Source organism: Sminthopsis crassicaudata, chromosome 2 (genome assembly GCF_048593235.1).
Source record: "Sminthopsis crassicaudata isolate SCR6 chromosome 2, ASM4859323v1, whole genome shotgun sequence".
Classification (NCBI taxonomy): Eukaryota; Metazoa; Chordata; class Mammalia; order Dasyuromorphia; family Dasyuridae; genus Sminthopsis; species Sminthopsis crassicaudata.
Window position 1 is genome coordinate 599,463,100 of NC_133618.1, and position 22,829 is coordinate 599,485,928.

Here is a 22,829-nt window from a genome sequence, read left to right on the forward strand (position 1 = left end):
CTCTTGGCAGATATCTCCCTGTTTTTTAATTTGTGTTATGTTATTTTAATTTACTTTTTTGAGGTTTGGTTATATCCTCAGTGTATCGAGTCACTCTGTTTTTCTGTACTTTATTGAGCCTGACAATTATTAGTTAGTGTTGGGGGAAGAAGGAAACAAATGAGTGGGAGGTAGGAAGGAGGGAAGGATGAGAATTTACTGTTCTTAATTGTCGAGTGATTTGTTTGGACCAATTGAGCTAATGCAATGCAGACCAGAGCAGGAAGGGTGTGGCGGTGAAGAATTCCATGGATAATAAGATGGAAGGATACAGGGAGAGCTATGAGGTCGGGATGCCCTGTGGGAGACTTCAGTGACTCATTCAGGACTCACAGTATCTTCTAGTGTAGGAAACTAGCAGAAAAGAGAACAGTGAAGGCTTCAAAGTAACGTGTTACAACTCCATGTGGTACAAGATTTTGTAATTGGTATTTGGTGTGCTAGAGCCAATGGATTTACATCCATCATTTGGCTGGTATGGACTTCTTCCCCCCTTAAACATCTGAGCCTCTAGGAGCCCTACGATCTTATAGATACTTTCTTTACTGGAGCTGCCTGTGGGTTGATTGGTATTTCCTCTGCCGCATGCATTTTCCCCTAGTTTGCAGGGAACACATTACTTGTTTCTTGTGTTTCTTTCTTGATATTAATGTGGATTTTCTCTCTTGACCCATCACTGCTTTCTCATATGGAATCAGATCTTTTACTTTGATGGAATGCACCTTTAACCAAAGAAAGTGCAGCAAAATTGGAATTCTTCGAGCCTTAGCAAGTGGAATCAGACTGCATATTTATTCAGAATGGCAGCTGGGGTAGCAGGGGTAAGGGAGATAAGTACTGTCTAAATCATTGAGGCATCAGAATAATACAATGCTCTTAAAAATGACATTTGATTACTTTTAAGCATGTACAATAGCAAAAACCAGGGTTCTAGCTATAGACTAGAGGTCTACAATAAATGTTTGCTGAATAAATAAGTGAAAATAGCTTATAGTTGTAAATTCGTTAGATTGTACATTCATCAATTGCCAAGGCGTGGGACTTTAATATAGAGAAGGCAGACCACAACCTTTCTTTGACTTAGAAAATAAATCCTACAGATTGGCCTTCAAGGGTTAAATAACTGGTCCAGAGTCAAATAGTGGTAAGTGTCCAAAGAAGGATTTAACCAGTACCCTTCTGATTCCAATTCAACATTCCATTTATTAATTCATCCTTCCTGCTCCCAGTTTATCCATTATTTGTATTTTACTTCTAAAGCAGTTCTCCTAGTTTAAAATTTTCACTTCCATATTAGTTATTTTATCAAGTCTTTATCTAGGGTTTCTCCCTTCCAAAATAGATTCTAGCCCATCCAGTTTCCAGTTGTTTACAAAAGCCAGATCTGTGAGGTTTGGTGGGTGTGGAGACATACTAGACCTGTGCTATCACTGGTGGTGGTTGTGGTGATTGTAGAAGAGCTCTTGGTGAGCTTTCTCTAACAACACAGAGTGTGGCACCTTCTCAGTAAAATAAGGTTTTTGAGACATATCAGGATTAATGGGGGTGAGGGTGGGGAGGATGAGAAATTAAGTGACTAGGCCAGGGTCACAGAACCAGTTTAGATTGGAGAGAGCAATTGAACTAAGGGTGTTAGATTCTGAGGCAGTCTCCCTATATATTGTAACATGCTCCCTCTGGAGTCTGATTTGTTAATGTTTTATTTTATTCCAAATAAAGTTTTCACATTTTTGTCTTCATGAGTAATCAAAAGTATTTGTATATAAAAAGACTTGCTCCCTCTTCTCCCCCTCCCATATTTTCAGTGTGTAAACCATGGTCTCCAGCTTCTCTTATACATTTGCGCCTGATATTCTACATGTCAGCAGACATATTGCCTCCTATATGCTAGACCCTGCATATTGGAAAAAATCTGAGATTTCAGGAATGAGGAGACCTGGGATATAGGTTTTCACCACAACTAGCTTTGTGGCCTTCAGGAAAGGCATTTAATTATGGCATCTCAGAACAGTTAGAAGGTTCCTTGAAGGTTATATGGTCCAGCCTCATTTTGCTAATGAGGAAATTGCTAAAGACTACAAAACTGCTAAGTTTCTGAGTCTCAAGTTTCTCATTTGTGAAATAGCAAGGTTATACTTGATTGAGCTTTATCTAAGCTTCTCTTACACTGGTTCTTGTAGACTTCTTATAGCAGGATCTTTTAAATCCTAGAAAGCCAACACAAGCTGAATTTTGAAAGAATGTAAATAAGCAAAATGTTCTTTAAATAAAAATGATGCCTTAACTATATGTTTGGAAATGAACAACAGGTGCAGAAACCTAGGAGAAGGCAAAGGAATTCATTCCTTGCGATAAAGGCTGTGAAATCTCCATCGCTAGGGCTCCCCGGTGGTGACCTAGTGGCTGGATTTCAGAGACCTCAACTGCTGAGTCATATCATTTTAGCCCCGTGGACCCGCTGTGGAGCCGGCAGCTTCTCCTGCTCCTTTTTCTTTCTCCCAGCTCGTTTGGACAGCTGGAATGAGGTTCAGAAACAAAATTCCTTCCTGGCCTACTCAGCTACACACTTCACAGTTTTGTCTCTGTATAGACATCGTAGTTTTGTTTTTTGCTGAGTTGGAGAAATTAAAACTGATTTTGAGTTGCAGAACAGCTTTGAGGGTATGTTCCGTGTTGCTGGATTGTATGTTATTCCTCTCTCTTGAACTATCCCCCTACTCCTCCCCCACTCCCTGATCCCGGGCCAAAACCAGATCTTTTCCAGAAAACTTAATGTGGGCTAAATGTCCCTTCTGATTGCTACCTGAGCACTTAACAGTTACCATGTCTGTCCAGTAGAGGACACTCTTTCATTAAAACCTTCTCTCAACATCTCTACTAAGCAGCCCTAAAGACATCATTTCCATTCTCTGTGCTTTGTAGAAATACCACCAGAGAAAGGGACAGTTGTCCTATGAATGCATCAGTGTACTCCATTGATTGCTCCGGGACTTAGCCTTCACTAGGAGACACCCTGAAGTATCATCTTCCTCCAAATTTCTCACAGCTCCTTTTCCTGGACCTTTCCATGGTGCTGATACCCAGAATCTGAGCTGCAAGGATTGACTGAGCCCATCCAGTCTGGCCTCTACCTGTATTGAGAACATAAATCCCCTTTATAAGTATCCCAGATCTAGCTTTTGGATGAAAATCTTCAGTAAGAGGGACACATGGACTCCCCATAGGCTGCCCTGTCACTTTGGAAAAACTCTTATTTCCCTGTTTGTTTCTTTATATTTCTTCTCCTTCCACGCCTTTAAATCACAAGATCTTTGAAAATTAAACTGCATTTTATACTCAAAAAAAAGCACAATGCCTCATCTCTAATAGTAGCCTCATAAATGTTTGTTGAATTGAATTTGTAGTTTTAAAGTTCTTATTTCAATGTGTGGACTATTGGATTATATTTAAATAATATTAATAAATTACAGTCTCTTGTATACCTGAACTGCTCAAGTGAAAGAAATGTCAAGTTTTGGTTTATCATAACAAGGGATACAATTCAATGTAGTAGCAGCATAACAGTGGTTGATAGGATCATAGATTTATGACTAAAAGGAAGGTCATCAGTTTCCTCTCCCCCTTTTTAAAAATAAGAAAACTGAGGCACAGAAGAGTTAAATGACTTGAGCTAGTAAGTGATTGAGGCACGATTTATACTCAGGACATGCTGATTCCCAAGTCCTATAATCCACTATACCATTTGTTTGTATCTGAAATTGCATTTTCTACTGCTCAAAAATAAGTTTTCTAGGGCATATAATAACAGCACTGTGTCTATAAATAGTCTTTTTTTTAGGGAGGGGCAGGAACATGGTTGGGTAAAGTTTTATGAATATGGCCACTAAGGAACAAAACTTCCATTCAAAATAATTCTTCCATTGTTTTTGTAGGACCTCTGGGGTAATAGCAACCTGTGAGAACATTGTTCCTACATCCTCCGAGGACTTACATTTGGCTCCCAACCCAGCCAATGATGCAGAGTTACCAGCTTCTCAAAGCCAAGATCTGAAGAAGGACTTTAAGAGGTATTTTTTCAAGTGTGTCTGGGAATGGGCCTCTCAGAAGAACTTCAAATAACTGAGAATGAAGAGAAGCTAAAACAGAAATTATGTTTTCCTTTTTACTAAATCAAGGCACATCATTGTGACTGGGCAGCAGACACTGGTTTCTTTGGATGTAACGCTTATTGTGGCAGATCTAGTCCCAGACTTTATTCGTTTTGGCCCAGAATATTTGTTAATTGGGTGTTGCTCCCTGAGTCTCTTTTTCATACAGAATAAAAATGAATAGTAGAAAGAAGTATAAATTTTACCATTTACATGCAAATAATTGACAATTTATTATATTGTAATCTTGAAATCAGATTTTCTATTATATTGTTCAGGATGCCTTGTATATTGACACTCAACAAATATTTCTAGAAATGAATAGAGTATGCTAATAATGATTCATCCTCTGTATTCTTCAAAGCAGAGTCCCAAAAGGAGCTCTTCTGGGGAACTCTTTATTAGCTTAGTTTCAAATTCAAATTTAAACTAATGTTTATTGAATATTCACTATGTGAATAATATCAAGCTAGGTGTGACTGATTAGATTCAGTTTCCAGTCCTTGTTCCTAAGATTATAATCTGCTTGGGGATAGACACATGAAAGAATAAATTACTGTGTAGGTAAAAAAAAAATACTAGAGGTGTTACAAGGCACTATTTGTTACTCCATAACTAATAATGGAGATGAATGCAATAGATCATCAGAGGAGGTCATTGTGGACTAATGAGATTGGGAAGGCCTTTATGGAGGCAATGAGATTTGAGTGAGGCCTTGAAGGATGGAGAAAGTTTGCCTTGGTAGAGAGGAAGGGAGGATGTTTCAGATGAGAGAAAACTATGTGAGTAAAGGCCTGAGGCAGGAATGTGGACAGGGTGTTGTAGAAAATAATTAATAGTCTAACTTAATTTGCACATGATTAATCAGGATTATGTATTAATTGAACAGATATTGACTAACCTGCAAGCTATAGTTCATATTATTCACCAATTCAGTTGTCTTGACTTAATGAGCTTATATAACTCAGAGTAGAGAGCTACGTCAGAAGAGAACTATTTATCTTTTTGTTCAAGATTTGTTTTGTTTAATTCAAGAGACATAATGAAAAACAGTGGGTTAAAATAACAGAAGCAGATCTAGGCCTTTATAAGGAAAAACTCCTAACAATTACAGTTCCCCAAAAGTGGAATGGGACTTCTTAGAAGTCAGTGGGTTCTCTATCACTTGAAATCCTTGAGCATAGCCTGGATAATCACTTATTAGGCATGTCATGGAGAGAATTTCTGGTCAAATATAGATTACAACTAGATGCCCTTCCAACTCTGAGATTCTGTACTAACTTTTATTACCTAGAGCCTAAATACTGGCAGTTTATATAGTGGTGTAAGGAAGGTGATACCCTTAATTTAGATTCAGTGTTGGATAAGGAGATACTCATAGATCACTCAAATGGCAACAAAAAATCTACTCAGCCAGAGCAGTAGGTTAACCAAAACAGATATGCTCTAATTGATTCAGTTGAATGAAACTACTTGCCTTGTTTTCCCATCATAGTCTACCAGCCACACATCAGCGAGCTCTTCCTGTTGCTTTGTATTCAAGTAGTGAGAAAGTGATGTCAATAGCCTGAGCCTTTAGTCATTGAGCAAGTTAATGGTCAAGGATGGTCTCAGTATCTTCTAAGGAAAAACCAGTGTGTATTGGAATGGGAAGTTAGCAGATGCTTTATTAAGTTGCTCCCACTATAGGTGGCAAAACTAATAAATCTTAGGTCAGTAAAGTAGAATGTCAGAGTTGGTTTGGAACTCAGAGCTTACCTGGTATAACCCCCTCATTTTATAGATCAGGAAACTTGAAGTCTACATTTATTTAGACTTTGTAAAGATATTACAGTTATCTGAGTTTCCCCTCTAATTTAGGTTACATGGTGACAGAAGTCAAGGCTTCCCATTTCCTAAAATTAGTTCTACTGGTCTACTTGTGCTTGTGTTAATATATCTAGATTTTATCTTGTCTTGTTGTTGCCCTCTACAGCATCTTAGTGGCAACTTTGAGCCATTAGAAGCCTCAACTTTTAATCTTTCTTCAAAATGGATGTTTTATTTTTACCTTTTGTTGCTCATGAAGTTTTGGAAGTAGGCTCTTTTTTTTAACGTGAAGAAGTGACTTCATTTCATTGAAACATGCATTATTCACCAGGGCTGGAAGGAAAACTGTTTGGTCATTTAATATCTTGATGATTCATTCTTGGTCAGTTCAAGTTTCAAGCCAGTGTTTGCCCCTTTGGAATATAGAAGTTTTCTTTTGACTCATCTGTATAAGGACTGCTAACGTCTATTTCTTTCCTTTGGGAGGGTAAAGACACATATTTTGCTTTCCTAAGTTCAGGATGAATTTCTATACAGAATCAACAGATGTTGTGGTCCCACAGCTATGCAGGGTGACTTCCTGCCACCAATGAGCCCATACATTCTCTAGTTGATCCAATATCTGCTACAGAAATCATGACATCATCCCACATTTTGAGCTGAAATGTAGGCTTTTCTCCAGGATTTTTTATACTCCCACTTTATGATTATTGATATTCATTAGTATACAAGACTTATACGTTTCACAGAAAACAGATGTGGCACTGAGGGAGATGGGAGAGTTAGATATAGTAAGGATAAAGAGTTCAAGTCACTATGCCTCCTAACTCTTCAATATTATATGTGACTCAAGCCAAATCATGTCCCAAGAGAAAGATAACTCACCTCTGGGAATGATTAATAATTGAGTTATTCAAGGGACCAAGACATATTGAGAAATGGAAGATGGCCACTATGTGGCTTGATGCCATTATTCTATCATTTCTGTTCAGGAGGAAAGAAAGTAAATTAATTATGGCTAGACCTGAGAGATTGGTTTAACCTCTTATAACAGAATGAAATCAGACAAGAACATCTGGTGGAAAGAATTAAAGGAAAAGGAGATCCAAAGCTCTTTATTAAGTAGAAAATTCTTTTTCTGGTATGCTTTGTCCTTCTGACAAAATGACTAGGGTATTCTCACATAAATGGTAGGGGGAAAGGAACCAATGATCCTTGAGACAAATTAACAAATATCATTCTGGAGGCTCCTGGGCTGGGATCCCTTTCTTTTTTGCAGGTGAATTGGATCCAAAATATATTTCCTTATGCAAAGCTCAGCATTGCAGCTTGAGAACTCAGACATCCCTTAAATAAGGGAATCTATGTAAAGTTCATTGTAAATGCAAAGTCCCGTAAGAATTAATAAATATTATTATTGACAGAGCAAAAGTAGAAAGGAATTGGCTGGGATAAAAATAGTCCTGAAAGAAATATTAATGTCAACAATAATTAGAACTGTTGATAAACAAGTTAATTTTGCAAATGCATTTATGGAAACCAATGGATTTATATTAAACAATTCAAGAACAGATCATTTCTGTAAGAAATTACAGAAAAATTATTCCAAAGTAGTTTAGACATTAAATAATGTGGATTATATGAGGAAATGGTAGAAACTTTATTGCCACTGATGGCAAACATTTCACAGCTGCAAAATATTTAGCAAGACACAACCTAGTAGCCAAAATTATGTTTCAGAAGCACGCTGTTCTTAATAAACTCACAAACACATCTCCATCTTATAATTCAGTCCTCAAAATATACTTGAGAATTCAAATAAACTGTGCTGGAACTAGAACATCTTCACAGAAGAGATCATTGTCTACAATCACTCAGACACAATGTACATCACTAAAAATTGAGAACAATATTTTTCACAGATATCACTATGCCAAATATCTATAAGCTCTAAATGATACAGAATTAAAAGTGTTCAAAATAGAAAGATAGAGTAGAAAATATCAAAGCCACGTGGGATCAGGGATGAGGTACATTTCAACCCATTTTTCCCATTGTAAAACTCATCCTAAAAATGCTTTCAGATGAAGTTAGATCTCAATACTTTAACTCAATTACAGAAAAAGTTCTTTTACATAATAATTCACAGATTGAATATTTAAAGGTAATAGAACAACATCTTGTCTATGGACCATTTCTGTCTGAGCCCTGTTGAGAAAGATAAAGACAAACGAGATAATAACATGATATTCATGTTTCTATACCACTTTATATCTTTACAAAATATTTTCCTCTCAACAGTCTTGTGAGATAGGCAGGACAAATATTACTCATTTTGCTGATAAAGAAACAGTTTCAGGAAACTTTAGTGATTTGACCCTGGTGAAAATGCTATTAAGATACTGATACTGGAATTCTAGATTATGCCTTCTGTATATGAGTAGCTTCTTATGACCCCACTTTTAATGACTATATAAAATGTATGTATTAGGAAGCTTTGAAATTTTTATTCACAGATCATGGAATGGGGAACTAAAGGGTCTTAAGACGTGTCAGAATGTATTTACATAAATAATGTTTTTTAATCATTATCTTAGTCTCATTCCAGCTGTTGTATAGCAGATAACTAATTAACACATTGCACAATATTACCATTTTAATGAGCAGAGAAAATGCTTTCTAGTCTAGATTTTGGAGTATATTGTTGATTTAGAATACACTGATTTTCCTAATGTTTTCCTAAGCAATGTTATCCAACTAATTGCCCTTTATTTTATGGAAATAAATAACTTGGAGAAGTTGTTGGTATCATTGGATTAAAGGATTTAGAGTTAGGAAGGACCTTCCAGATAATTTGGTCTAACCCCTTTTTTGTATTAGATGTGGAAACTGAGGCCCAGAGATGGAAAGATTTACAAGGGCAATTAATTTGAGATTTAAAATCAAAGCATCCAATGCTGGTCATTTGGCCAATAAGCCTTTATTAAGAGCTGTAGGATCCTGGAAAAGTCAATTAACCCTACTTATTCCAGTTTCCCTATTTACAAAATAAGCTGGTGAAGAGAATGGCAAACTATTTCTTTGTTGAGAAAACTCCAAATGGGGTTCATGGATTTTTAGATGGGACTGAACAACAAAGAGTTTAATTATGTGCTAGGCACTGTGATAAGTCTTGATGGTGAAACGGAAGGAGAAAACACTCTCCTTACTCATAATAAGCCTATGCTGCCTTTTATTTCTAAATGACTTAGAAAGTTCACATTTCAGAGAAATTTTTTCCCCTTCAGTAAAAGGAAAGGGCTGGACTGGATTCACTTCAAATTCAAAAAGAAAGTATTAAATGCACACAATATTCAAGGCACTGTGGATACTTAAATGAAGATTATGTGCTCTCTAGAAACTTATATTCTCCTCAAGGAGGGGAATAAAATATGCATAGATGAGTAATACAAAGCATTATAAAAATTACTTGAAGAGGAGAGAGCATAGGAAATATTTATCAAGAAGTCTTTGAGTGATGATTAGGAGAAAGCTAGAGATTTATCAGGATTGCAGGCAAAGGAGGAGTCCACTTTTGCAAAGGCAAAAAACCAAAAAGATAGAGTCATTCCAATTATGATCTTTGAGGTTTCTTCCAGATCCCATGTTCTACAATTCTTCTGACTGTGCAAATATTAATAAACCAGGTGTTAGATAGTCTTCCTGTGTGGACCATTTGTCCAGGGCATTTATCATATTGGAAAGAAAAGATCTAAATAACTAAGGGGGAGTTAAAACCTCCAAATAAATGAGAAGCTAGTGAGAAAGCATCTAGTTACCCTCAACATCATCTGCCTTAGAGGCTATATAGCTCTGGGAACTGAAAGGACAAGAGGATGTGATTACTAAGCTCCACACTTAGCAAAAACCATCAAACCAAAAATACAAAATCCAATGAAACAAAGAAACTCATGAGGAATAGGAGAGGTGCTGAAGGAGGAATGGAGACAAACAAAAATAATGTTCTCATTTTCTGGAAGAGTGAAGAAAGAGGTGGAGATTTTCCAGCCCCATAGGCTGTTGACCTTGACTTCTATTCCTAGCAGAATGCTAGCACTTGTTATTTAAAAAGTGCTTTGTGCACATTTAGAAAGGGAAATGCTGATCCCTAAGAGCCACGGGCCACATGAGACCAGACTAACCTCATTTCCCTTTCTGATAAGGTGATGAGACTGGTACATCATAAGGATGCCACAGATATAGTAGTAGCAAGATGGCATGGTTATAAAATCTACAAACAAAACAAATCTGGGAGAGATAGCTAAGGAGCTGGAATCCCTGGTATAATGGGCCAAATTAAAAAAAAAAACTGAAATCTAATAGGGATAAATGCATTTGAATTTTAAAAATCAATGTAAAAAATGACCATGGTAAAACTGAAATATTTCAACATTTTTTTGTTGAAATAATTTGTATGAAAAAGATCTCAAAGTTAATAGAATGGAGTCTACTATGAGCCAGTAGTTTAACATGGTAATCTAAAAAGCTAAGATGGTTGTAGATTGCAATAATTTTGGCAAATTGTTCATCCAGAATAAAAAAAAAATGTACAATCGCACACTGAACTCTACTCTGGCTGGATGTCTGGGGTACTGTTGTCCGCTTCTGGACATCCTATTTCATGGTGTATTCACCATTTGACAAAGCAAGAGCACATCCAGAGGAAGGCATTATGATTGTGAGAAAACATGCCATATAAAGAATGGTTGAAGATCTTGAGCTGAAGCATGGAGAAAAGAAAGCTTGGAGGTAGCAGAGTCATACTCAAGTATTTGAAGGGCAGTCATGCAGAAGAGGGCTTCATTTGATGGGCTCACATGTCCCATGACAAGTCAGAACTAGGAGCCTTGGAAGGAGGGCGAAGAGAGAAATTTTGGCACAAAAGAAAACTTCTTATACAGAACTATCCAGAAATGTTAAGAGGCAGGCTCAGGGGAAAGCTTCTGCCTCATCAAGTAAGGGGTAGTGTCTTTAATCAGAGGTTGCTCACTTGTCAGAAATGTTACAGAGAGTGTTCTTGGGTGGTTTCTGAAGTCCTTCCAATTCTGAGATTCTATGATTTTTTTTTTAATTTTTTTTTTGTGTGTCTGTAGCAGGGCTCTAATTGTCAATTAACACATCTATCTTTCTTGAGGGTGTTACACTTAATTATGGATTTTTCCCCCATGGGTTTTTTCCCTCCCTCCTTCCTTCCTTCTCCTTCCTTCCTTCCTTCCTTCCTTCTTCCTTCCTTCCTTCCTATCCTTCCTTCCTTCCTTCTTCCTTCCTTCCTTCCTTCCTTCCTTCCTTCCTTCCTTCCTTCCTTCCTTCCTTTCCTTCTTCCTTCCTTCCTTCCTTCCTTCTACTTCCTTCCTTCCTTCCTTCCTTCCTTCCTTCCTTCCTATCCTTCCTTCTCCTTCCTTTCCTTCCTTCTCCTTCCTTCCTATCTTCCGTTCCTATCTCCTTCCTATCTTCCTTCCTTCCTTCCTTCCTTCTTCTTCCTTCCTTCTTATCTTCCTTTCTTTTTCCTTCCTTCCTTCCTTCCTTCCTTCCTTCCTTCCTTCCTTCCTTCCTTCCTTCCTTCCTTCCTTCCTTCCTTCCTTCCTTCCTTCCTTCCTTCCTTCCTTCCTTCCTTCCTATCTTCCTTCCTTCCTATCTTCCTTCCTTCCTTCCTTCCTTCCTTCCTTCCTTCCTTCCTTCCTTCCTTCCTTCCTTCCTTCCCTTCCTTCCTTCCTTCCTTCCTTCCTTCCTTCCTTTCTTCCTTTCTTTCTTTCTTTCTTTCTTCCTTTCTTTCTTTCTTCCTTTCTTTCTTTCTTCCTTTCTTTCTTTCGTCCTTTCTTTCTTTCTTTCTTTCTTTCTTTCCTTCCTTTCTTCCTTCCTTCCTTCCTCCTTCCTTCCTTCTTCTTCTTCTTTCTTCTTTCTTTCTTTCTTTCTTTCTTTCTTTCTTTCTTTCTCTTTCTCTTTCTTTCTTTCTTTCTTTCTTTCTTTCTTTCTTTCTTTCTTTCTTCTTTCTTTCTTTCTTTCTTTCTTCTTTCTTTCTTTCTTTCTTTCTTTCTTTCTTTCTTTCTTCTCTCTTCTTTCTTTTCTTTCCTAGTTGTTTGACCCTGGGCAAGTCACTAACCCCCAATTGCCTCAGGAAAAAATATAGGTCCTCACAATTATCTTGTTGAGTAAATGTCACATTAGGAAATCACTGTAAATCTGTGGTTCAAATCTTATTTAACTTATGTTTAAAATTATTTGTGGCAAGGAGAATATAATGAAATTAGGGGTATAGATCACAACCCATTGTTTCTAACTTATACCTTTCAAACTCATTCTGTTCTACCTGTAATGAGAAGAAATGGAAGGAACTCTTCTTGCTGGTCACTTTCTAGGAGTATAGAACTTGTAGGCTCCACCCTCTGAAGGGCCAGCAAGTCACTGGGAGGGGGGACAGTGAATGGCATATGGATTGGAAGGTATCTAGATTTTCCCAATGATACTTGTTTAGCCACAGCTGTGGCTACTGGATAATGATGAGGTTATAGCTGTCCTGGAATAGGGGCTGAAACCAAGCTCAGAAGGAAGAGTTGAGAAGTTTGCATAGCAGAAGGAAGGTTCAAGTGAGGGGAATGTTCAAAGGTAACTAGGGGTAGTTGTTTTGGAAACAAGCCTTGTATTGTGTTTTTGGTATAAGCAATCTTCTTTATTTTCTTTTTTTAAAAAACTTTTTATTTTCAAAACACTTGTTTAGTTTTTAACATTCACCCTTGCAAAATCTTGTGTTCCAATTTTTTTTCTCCCTCCCTTCCAGCCCCTCCCCTAGAAGCAAATAGTCCAATATATGTTAAACATGTGCAATTCTTCTATGCACATTTGCACAATTATCATGCTGCACAAGAAAAATGAGATCAAAAAGGAGAAAGAAAACAAAATGCAAACAAACAACAAAAAAATGAAAATACACACTTGTGATCCACACTCAGTCCCCACAGTCCTTTCTCTGATGCAGTTAGCTCTCTCCAAAACAAGTCCATTGATACTGGCCTGAGTCATCTCGCTGTATAATTCCTCTTTTTAATTGATTATGTACTGTTAAGGTTAAGACCGACAATTTAGACCAATAGGCCTTTTGAAACAAGATGCCTTCCACTACAGAGTTGTGGTATATTCTAATTAAAGGATGAGTATCTAATGTGAAAACATCCATTTTAACTACATGAATAAAGTTATGAAAGGACAGCATATATCTTAGGGTCAAATACAGTGTCAGTACAAATATAGTGGGTAATAGTACTGAGGATGGGAAGTAGCTATTATTCTCAGTTTTTCCATTTTCAGAGAATAGAGGATGCTTATCCTGGATAACTTCTGCTTTTCTTCTGAGACAGATGTATTCGTTTGAATTCATAAGTTCAACTGCAAATATTGAAAAGGAAGGATGACTTTAGAGCAAATCACTTATAAAATGAGTCAGATCTAAAAGTGATAAGAAAAATGAATCCTTAAAGTAAAGGAGGAAGCAATACAAAGTTAATTTTGGATGATGCATCTTCTTGTACTTGACTTTGCAGAGGTATCAAAGGAAAGAATCTGTCACTATAATATTTCCCTTATGGGGTTATTCACCCTCAGTAGCTGGTCAGAGATATCTTTAGCAATCACATCAATTTCCAAATGGGTGCAATTGCTATCATTAAACCAAGACATGAGCTAGTGACTTGTGTTCTCAGTAGTATGAAGTTATGAGTAATGTGAATATAAGTGGAACAATTAGGATCCTCCTCTTTGGGAATATTTTTATTTTTTGGTGGTGTAGTTTACTCTGTTTGTGATTTATCTTTTTTTTCTGAGTGGCTGGGGATATTGGATCATAGATTAACCATAGGGAAAAGGTCTCAGAGGTAATCTTATCCAATTCTTTCATTTTACATATGAGGAAACTGAGTCCCAGAGAACTGAGGTCTTAAGTACTGTGAGAAGTAAGGTTTGAACCTAGGACCTTGGATTCCAGGGCTAATGTTCTCTCTTTGGGACTTCTCTATCTTTTGTGCCTATATTCTCTGCTAAGTTATTAAGTAATTGATTAGCATATATTACAGAAAAGTAAATTTTTGCTTCTGACTCCCTGAAGATAGCTTTCCCAGCATCAAGCTGTGTACCTTTTACCCGGACTTTGTGATTCACCATTATCGCAACAAATCCCCAGGAAAAACTTTGTTATCTTGATTAGTATCCACTCATTCCACAATATTTTTGAGCACATACCACATTCAGGGCCCTTAGTTGGAAAGATTTAACATTCAAAACGGGGCATGGTCACTGCATTTATTTTGACAATATATATATATATATATATATATATATATATATATATATATATATATATATATATATATATATATATATATATATATTTAAAACAGCAATTTGAAAATCAACAAGAGTTAATATTTCTATAGCCCAGAGCCCTGGTTTCTTCCTAGTATGGGAAATGTTTTTGGTTTACAATTTAGAATTTATGTCGTATGTTCAACCTATATTGGATTGCTTGCTGTCTTGAGGAGAGAGAGGGAGGAAAATTTGGAACATAAGGTTTTGCAAAGGTGAACAATGAAAACTATCTTTGCATGTATTTGCAAAAATAAAATACTATTTAAAAATAATTTATGTAGTGCTAACAATATAGAGCAGTGGGAAAGAACAGTAATCTGAAGGGGAAAGGAGAACAGGCACTTATCAAGCACCTATTATGTGCCCGGCAATGTGGTTAAGTGTTTTACAAATACTATCTCTGAATCCTCACAGCCACTCACGGAGGTTAAAGTGTTATTACCATGCCCATTTTACAGTTAAGGAAACGGATGAAGGCAGAAGTTAAGTAATTTGCCTACTGGGAGGTGGATACTAAAATCATAACCATTTTGCAGTTGAAGGGAACTGAGAGAGACGGAGGTAACTTTCCCGGAGTCATATAGCTAGCAAGTGTTTGAAGATCACTTGGAACTCCAGGATCTGTGCTCCATCTACCGCACCACATTCTTAGAGGCAGAAATTCTGAGTCCAAATTCTAGCTTTAGCATTTATCTGCTGTGTAACTCTGGGCAAAACACTTCAGAAACTTAACTTTCCTGGACTTAATTCAGATTCCTCATCTCTAAAATAAGGAGGTGGGTTGAGATAGCCTCTGAGATTCCTTCTTCATTTAGATCTCTAATAGTAATACTCCATCTGGAAATCAGTGTGGGGGGGGGGATGGGGAGGATATTTCCATTGTTACACTCCCAGGGTTGTTGTAAGGAAAGTACTTTGTAAATCTAAAGCTGCCCTTCAGACATAAGCTATTATTAGTGCAAGGACCCATCATGAACTTAACACTCTCAGAAGCTAAGGGATCTATCTGAGATAACAATGTTCTGAGAAAAAGAAAAAAAAAATCTTTGCAAGACAGAAGCTTGGGACCAAGCCACTATTCTTTGTAGTCAGGGCAGACATTCTTGAATCAGTGTTTGGAGGCAAGCCAAAACTGAGGATCTAATACAAGTGAGAAAGGGGAGGAGGGGAGTGGGATTTTAACTAGAAAAGTCAGAAGGAAGCATGAAAGAAAGGGCTCCTGGCTAGGATAGGGTTAAAATTCTCTCTAAAGTCATGTAAAAGAGCCCCGAACTATCTTACAGGCATCTTTCTCCCTCCTTGAATGAATTCTGATTTCTCTTGGGAATACTTCACAAACCTCTTGGATCTTCAGCCGCTGGGAGTGGGATTATAGGCATCAGGCAACTAAGTCGTGCACCCCACTACTGAAACAGGGGCAACAACAGACTCCGGTCTAAGAAGCACCATCTTCGCAACAGCTGGAGGCAGGCTTAGCTGAGGTCACTCTTTCCTTTGGGCAGCTGCTCAAGGGCTGGTGGAAACTTCCATCCTAGGGGTCCTACAGGATGTTTTCTGGATTTGGAGATGATTTGGGTGTAAAGTGCTTGAGCTGGTTCTGATTGGGGGAAATCTGGGTCCAGAGTTAACTAGGGTGTCCTAGAAACTGCTAGAAAGTTTGGTAGGGAATCTTGCATTGAATGTTGGGGCTAGCAGGAGGATTTTAACAATCTTCCCTTTGTTATCGACAAGAACATTGAAGATGAGAGGTATAGTAGAAAGGACACTAAATGGAGAGTCCTTGTGAATCTCTCTGCTATTAATTGCCTGGGTGATCTTGGGCAACTTTCTTTAGCTTTTTTGGGGGGGATTTTAGCTTCCTCCTCTTCAAAATGTCAAGGCAGTAGTGGGAAGGCAGTATGGGGCAGTGGTTAGAACAAGGATTTGTGTTAAAGTCCCATGTCTGCTCCTTTACTACCCATATGACCTTGGACTCGGCCTCTCCTCTTCTGTAAAAGGAAGAGATTGGATTAGACGGCCTATAAAGGCCTTTTCAGCTCTATAGCTATGATATCATGATTTGATGATTAGAGGTTCTTTTCTACTCTAACTCTGCTTAGGACATTATAGCTAGAACCATAGCATCATTCTGCCATTTTAGGGATAATGTAATCTAACTTTATAGATGAGGAAACTGAGGCAAAATGAAGTGAAGGAATGTATCTGAGGTCACACATCTGCAGTGAGCAAAGCTTGGAACCCAACTCTCTCAAGTTCTAGGTCAGCCTCATTTTTATTATATTTTCAGCTTGTGATGGCCTCAAATCTCCATGTTCTTTTTGATTATTGCAGACCTTACTATTCCCCCTTTTTCTTTTGAGAAGAACCAACCAGAAGATGAAGAAAATGGGGACAACTGCTTTAGTTAGATCCAAATAATCTTCCTATTGCTACAATCATGGCACTCTTATTCTCAAGAACTTTCACTAGCTCCCCATTGCTAAATAAAATATGAGCTCCTTTCACATTCAAGGCTCTTTGTTGTCTGTCTCCAATTTGCCTATTCAGCCATACTAAAAGTTTCTCTATGTTTCTTTCAAACCGTCCTCTCTTCTTGTTCTCTCATCTCATTTACCCATACCTTTGCTCAGATCATCCTCCCTCCCTAGAAAGGATTCCTTTTAACTGCTTCCATCTCTGATTGTTCAAGTCCCTTTCTTCTTTCAAGGCACAGCTTCCTTTCATCTTTCTCATTAGACCTTTCCTTGGCTACTCCTTCTCTCCAGAGGAAAGAGTCTCTCATCTCTCAGATCACTTTGCCTGGATTTCTCCTCGGTATTTATGGCAGTCGACCTTCAATCTGTTATTTGTTCTTCATGTCAGAATTGAGAGCAAGACCAGTTCTACACCTATTTTCCCAACACCCAGCACAATGCTTGGCAACTGTAGGAAGTCCATAAATATTTGTGGAATTGAATGAATTCAGAACCCCAAGAAAAGTTGAGCTGTTGGGACAGAAAACACTTTGTAAATCCGAAAGTCCTCCATATTGTTACTATTTCTCCCCATTCCTGAGTTCTTGATCTTTCTACAGTCACTCCACTCCATGATTTTTATTTAGCTCTCCTAGGATTATTTTAAAATTGTTTTTAGCTGAGCATTTGAAAACAGAAAAACTCTTTTTTATACTCCTTCCATCCCACTTCCCCTTACCTCACTCTAGCTCATGGCCATGAATATAATACATATATTCTCAATATGACCTCAAATTTGTAAAGTTGCTTTCTTTTGAAATGATTCAGGGCTAGCATTCTTAGGGTGGAGACTCTTAGTCCAGAGGGAAGTAATAGTCTATTAATATCTTGCTGGAGTTCATTGTCAACAAAGTAATAATTGGTCTTTTCTTTCTTTTAACAATCAGTGAAAGGACTATTGACCATCAGGTCAGATTTTATATAATATTTGTACAGATTAGCTCATAAAGTGGGGATGAGTGGGCCAAAACTAATGAGAATTGAGACAGAATCATAAAAATACAATAGGCTGATTTTAGCTTGTTTTCTAGAAAAAAAATTAATGTGGGTTTGTTATTAAAAGAATTTACTTCACTAAAATTCAAAGCTCTCCACTACAGGAACATTGGAAAAATTATTTTCAGAATTCACTTTTATCTTAAGTATAATATATGGTAGCTTCTGTTGCCATTATTTTCAACTTAAAACTATGGAGATTTTTGATCTTATTAATTATTTTAGGAAAATTTGTTTTTGGAAGTTGGTAGTGGATACTTTGATTTGATAAATGCATATATGATAGAAATTGGACATGGAGATAACACTTAATATGTTTATATTCTATAGATATGTACAGAATTATGAAGATAGAGTCCTGCATTTCTTAAACTAAGCTACATATTTTGCTGAAATTATTAATGTTACCTGCAGGCTTCCACATGTAATAATAAATAGTACTTTAGCCCTAACAGCCTAAAGTTGAGATATGTTAATTTTATCCTTTTCTTAAGGGTTCCTGATATCTTTACCAGGGTTGTAAGTGTTAAATCTCTGTCACTGATTCAAGTCTTTACTGATTTGGTTCCCTCAATATTAGGAATCCCCGGTTTCATTTTAACCACTATACCACTGAATATTAGTTTTACAAAGGATTATTTACTTAAAAGTTATTAACAAGAAAAAATATATAAACATTCCCCATACTCATGTAAAGAGAGAAAAATGAATTATTTCATTTAAAAAATATTCAACTGACATTTTCATTCAAACCACCTGAAAGGATCTTAAAGTGTGACTTTTAACTATGTATCCTCTGTATGAGTGAAGACACCTTGAATTGGAGAGCCCAGAAATGCCTAGATACAATGAGGAATTGGAGTAAAATATTCTTCCAAGAAGGTGCTTGAGGGGAAGGGAGACTCATCCAGATGTTCATCCTTCAACTTTCAACTGCCTCATGAATTTTCAAAGAAGACAAAGGAAATTTGTTATAGAAAATTATCTGCCCTCTCCCCCCTTAGAAATAAAACTATTTTAATGAGGCATAAATTTGATCTGTACTTTATGTAAGACTCTCTCAGATCTCTTAGAAAGCAGCAAGCAAGAAAGAAATGCAGAAAAAAAAGAGGAAGGATGGAAGGAAGGAAGGAAAAGGAAAAAGGAAGGGAGAGAGAGAGAGGAAAGGAGGGGGAGAATGAAGGAAGGAATAACTATTATGAGAGATGAAGTTGAGAGCAGAATGACTTGAGGTCCAATTTCTCCACTCTCCTTAGGTTAGAGTCTAGTTTCAACCAAAGTTCTCATGTTACCGAGCTTGCTGGAAACAACATTCAAGTGATTCATGAATCAGCAGATAGTGAGACAAACCAGATAGAGGCTAAAGATCCTTTTTATCTCTGTGATTTTTACTAGAGAGATAATTGAGTAAACAAAGTGGAGAAAACTGAATTCTAATCCCTTCTCTGCTGAGTGACTGTAAATCCTTAGAGAGTGAGAGATTGGCTTTTTTTTTTTTTTTCCATTCTTTGTATTTGTATTCTTAATGGCTGGCACAAATAGCTGCTTAATAAGTGCCTGTTGATTGATTAAAGTCACTTAGTTTTTTTGGGACTCAGTTCCCATTTCTTTAAAGTGATGAGGTCCCTCCCAAGCTTAAAAATATTAGGGTTCTGATAGTACTTTTAGGTCACTTTGACCAGGTGAGATAATATCCTTTATCTACAAGGGGCATACAGAAAATCCTAAATTTCAGTGCTGTCTATACTTTTTTACTCTTGGGCTTTTGATTTTTTAAGCCATTTTAGCTAAAAAGTAATGTATAGAATCATAGGATTTTGAGAGAGAGAGAGAGAGAGAGAGAGAGAGAGAGAGAGAATGTGTGTGTGTGTGTGTGTGTGTGTTGAATTAAATGTCTGCTAAGGTTCCTTGCTACTCTCAAATTCCACAAATCTATTTAGGGATTCCCTTTTTCAATATTCCATGATTGACAGTTAAAAATCCTTTTTTCTTAAAGACCCACCTTAGATTCTATCTCTTCCATGAATCTTTCCCATTTACCCCCTTTCTCCTATACCCATATAAAATTGACCAGCCTGTCCTTATCTGGACCTTTTCTTTGAATTTATTTATTTTTTTGTCCATTTGCATTTGAGTTCACCTGGTTTAACCCCTTCCTTGTATAGATGAGAACAATGAACTCCTGAAAGGTCAAAATATGTGTCCAAAGTTATGCAGGTCATAAACAGAAGAGCTGGAATTCAAATCTAGATGTTTCTTTTCCCACTATATCACCCCTGACTCCATTCCTGGTACACAGACTATGCTAACATGCATAAGAATGATGAGTAAGGTCATTATTATCAATCATTCTGTTTTCTGTTGCTTTAATAACAAGGATTAGAACCATTTCCATGGTGTGCTGTTCAGATGTTTGTGTAACTTGTTAAGTCTCTTCAACTCTTTCTAGATTAATAGGTTAGACAGAAAGGAGGGAACCATATAAATATACAATTGTATTTGCTTAATACCTAATGTTCTATAATAGACAGGAAAAAATAATGAATATAAACAATTGTTCACTTTTACAATGAGAATATCATAACATTATTTTTGTATCAGTTGGATAATATAATTCCATCATTTAGCAATAGGGGAAAACCTTTTGACATAGATGGATCATTTCCACACACAAATCAGTTCCACTGAAACTTGGTTTTTAAGGAAAAACAACAACAATAACAGATAACTTTTAATATAGTTTTTTTAAGGTTAGCAAAGTATCTTATGGATGTTATCTCATTTGAGCCTAAACGTGTTTTTAAAATTTCATACTTCATTTAATACTGTATTAGTGACTACAAAGAGACACAGTTGCCCTTCTACATTTGTTATGAAATATGGAGATATTTTACTGGTAGCATCCAGTCTGCTCTTAGATTAAGATAAAAATAGGGGCATTGATGCTATTTCCAACTCCATTCTGGGCCAGTCTGATTTGGAACCTGGGATTTAGGATGTTTTAGAAGTCCAAGATGTTTGCAATTCATTCCATGATACAAAAATAGGACAGCACAATTTTGGATTTTGAAGAGTTCACCCACAAGCATATGGAAAGTCATTTGCAATCTGAACAACTGAAGGCTTCTATGACCTAGATGGTCGACCTCACTGAAACCAGGTGGAAAGTATCCAGAAAAGTGATGATAGCTGTCCCAATTCAAAAACAGAAGATACCTAAATGATAGTAAGATTTATACATTTTTTTTAACCTTTTCTTCTTTGAAAGAGTTTGGATTCTGGAAAATTTTTCTGACTTAACAATATCGTCAAGTCAGGCATGTTATTTAATAAAAAACATTGTCATGTTTAATGCTTGTTTCTCAGCTGTGTTTGCAATTAAGAGATTACATCTTTTTGGAGAGAGCTAGTTGCCTAGTGGATAGAGTGTTGGAGTTGGAATCAAGAAGACCTCTGATAATTACTTTGTGATGTTTAACCCTGGTCATACTTAATCTTCCTCAGCCTTACTTTTCTCATCTACGAAATAGGGATATTAGTGAGTTTTTTGTCTGATTTGATTGTTATAAGGTTTGAGTGAGATAAAGTTTTTTCTATATATTTAAATGTTATGTAAATATTATCCATTATTATTGCCAGTTACCAATGCCTCTCTGGCACAAATAGCCTTTTATATCAGTAACTTTTAAGTTGTGGATTTCCTCAGTGAATTTTCTAGCAAATTAGTTAAAGATCTTGTCAAAGCTTTGTAAATGATTGTTTGGGGTTTTGTTTGTGTGTTTTTTAATAAACTTGAAGAAGTAGGGTAGAGTGCAAAGCACACGGTTCTTGAAATGAGAAAAACCTGATCCTGAGCGTTGGCTGAAACATTATTCAGTTGTGGGACAATTCTGTAGACAACTTATTTGCTCTACCACATTGCTATTGCCCAAGATTTCACTTAACTGTTGATCTTTTACAGGGTCGAATGTTTTACCACAAGTATTATAGCAGGGTCTTGAATGTTTCCAGTCTTAGTAGATGTGGTATTTGGATTCCTGCCTATTCCAACATAAGTATATACTTTATAATGCTTTGGTATTTTAGGGTCAAAATTATAAAATGTCTGATTTGTTTTTTGATCTTTTAGGCATCAAAATTAAAAAAAAAAAAACCTTTTGTATTCTTCCTTTTTTTTTTTTTTTTTTTTTTTTTTTTAAATAAAAGAGCCTTATCATTTAACTAACCTCCTTTGGGGAATATTTCTTAGGGTCATTTATTTATTTATTGCTCCATTCTAGGGGTTGATAATAACATTGTCAATTGTTGCTTCATTAATCAAGAAAATTAGATTTGGTTTCATTTTCCACCAGAACTATGCCATTGAGAGTTGTTCCTATTTTAAAGATACCATTTTTTAATTTGGTGAAGATTGAATCAAAAAATAGCATTAGGAGAGCTTTCTGAAGTTGCACAACAATTCAGTAAATATCTTTTAAAAGCTAGATGTTTGCAGAGCACTGTAGAAATCAGGTCAAAAAAATCTTAACAAAGGAAAAGACAGGGAAAGAGATATTGTTTGAATTTCTCCTGATGGCATCAAAACCAATCAGTTTCACACATAATATTCAGAGAGGAATGTGACATAAAAAGCAAAGAAAATAGGGACTGCCCAGAGTTTATGGAATAAACTGTAGGCAAAGAGATCTGCAGCACAATGGCAAAGGATGTTAATAGCATCTGGAATGAAAACAAAACAATTTTTGTTGTCTTTAAATTTAATTAAGATTGAGAGGTTCAGCTAGATTTTCTCTGGATTCTTTGGTGATTCCCAAGAGGCTGTGTAAGGCAACTAGGTGGCAAAATAGGTAGTGTCAGACCTGAAGTCAAACAGACTCATCTTCCTGAGTTCAAGTCTAGTCTTCGACATCTACAACTTATGTGACTTTGG

At 36.6% G+C, this 22,829-nt stretch overlaps 1 protein-coding gene across 6 annotated transcripts in view; it reads left to right on the plus strand.

Moving 5' to 3' along the window:
• Nucleotides 1-22,829, plus strand: part of TACC2 (transforming acidic coiled-coil containing protein 2) — a 306,311-nt gene that overhangs the window by 168,031 nt on the left and 115,451 nt on the right. For all 6 annotated transcript variants that reach the window (XM_074295773.1, XM_074295778.1, XM_074295774.1 and 3 more), the window contains one exon: nucleotides 3,972-4,106. In XM_074295773.1, the coding sequence (XP_074151874.1) occupies nucleotides 3,972-4,106 (135 nt within the window). The remainder of the gene's footprint in view (nucleotides 1-3,971; nucleotides 4,107-22,829) is intronic.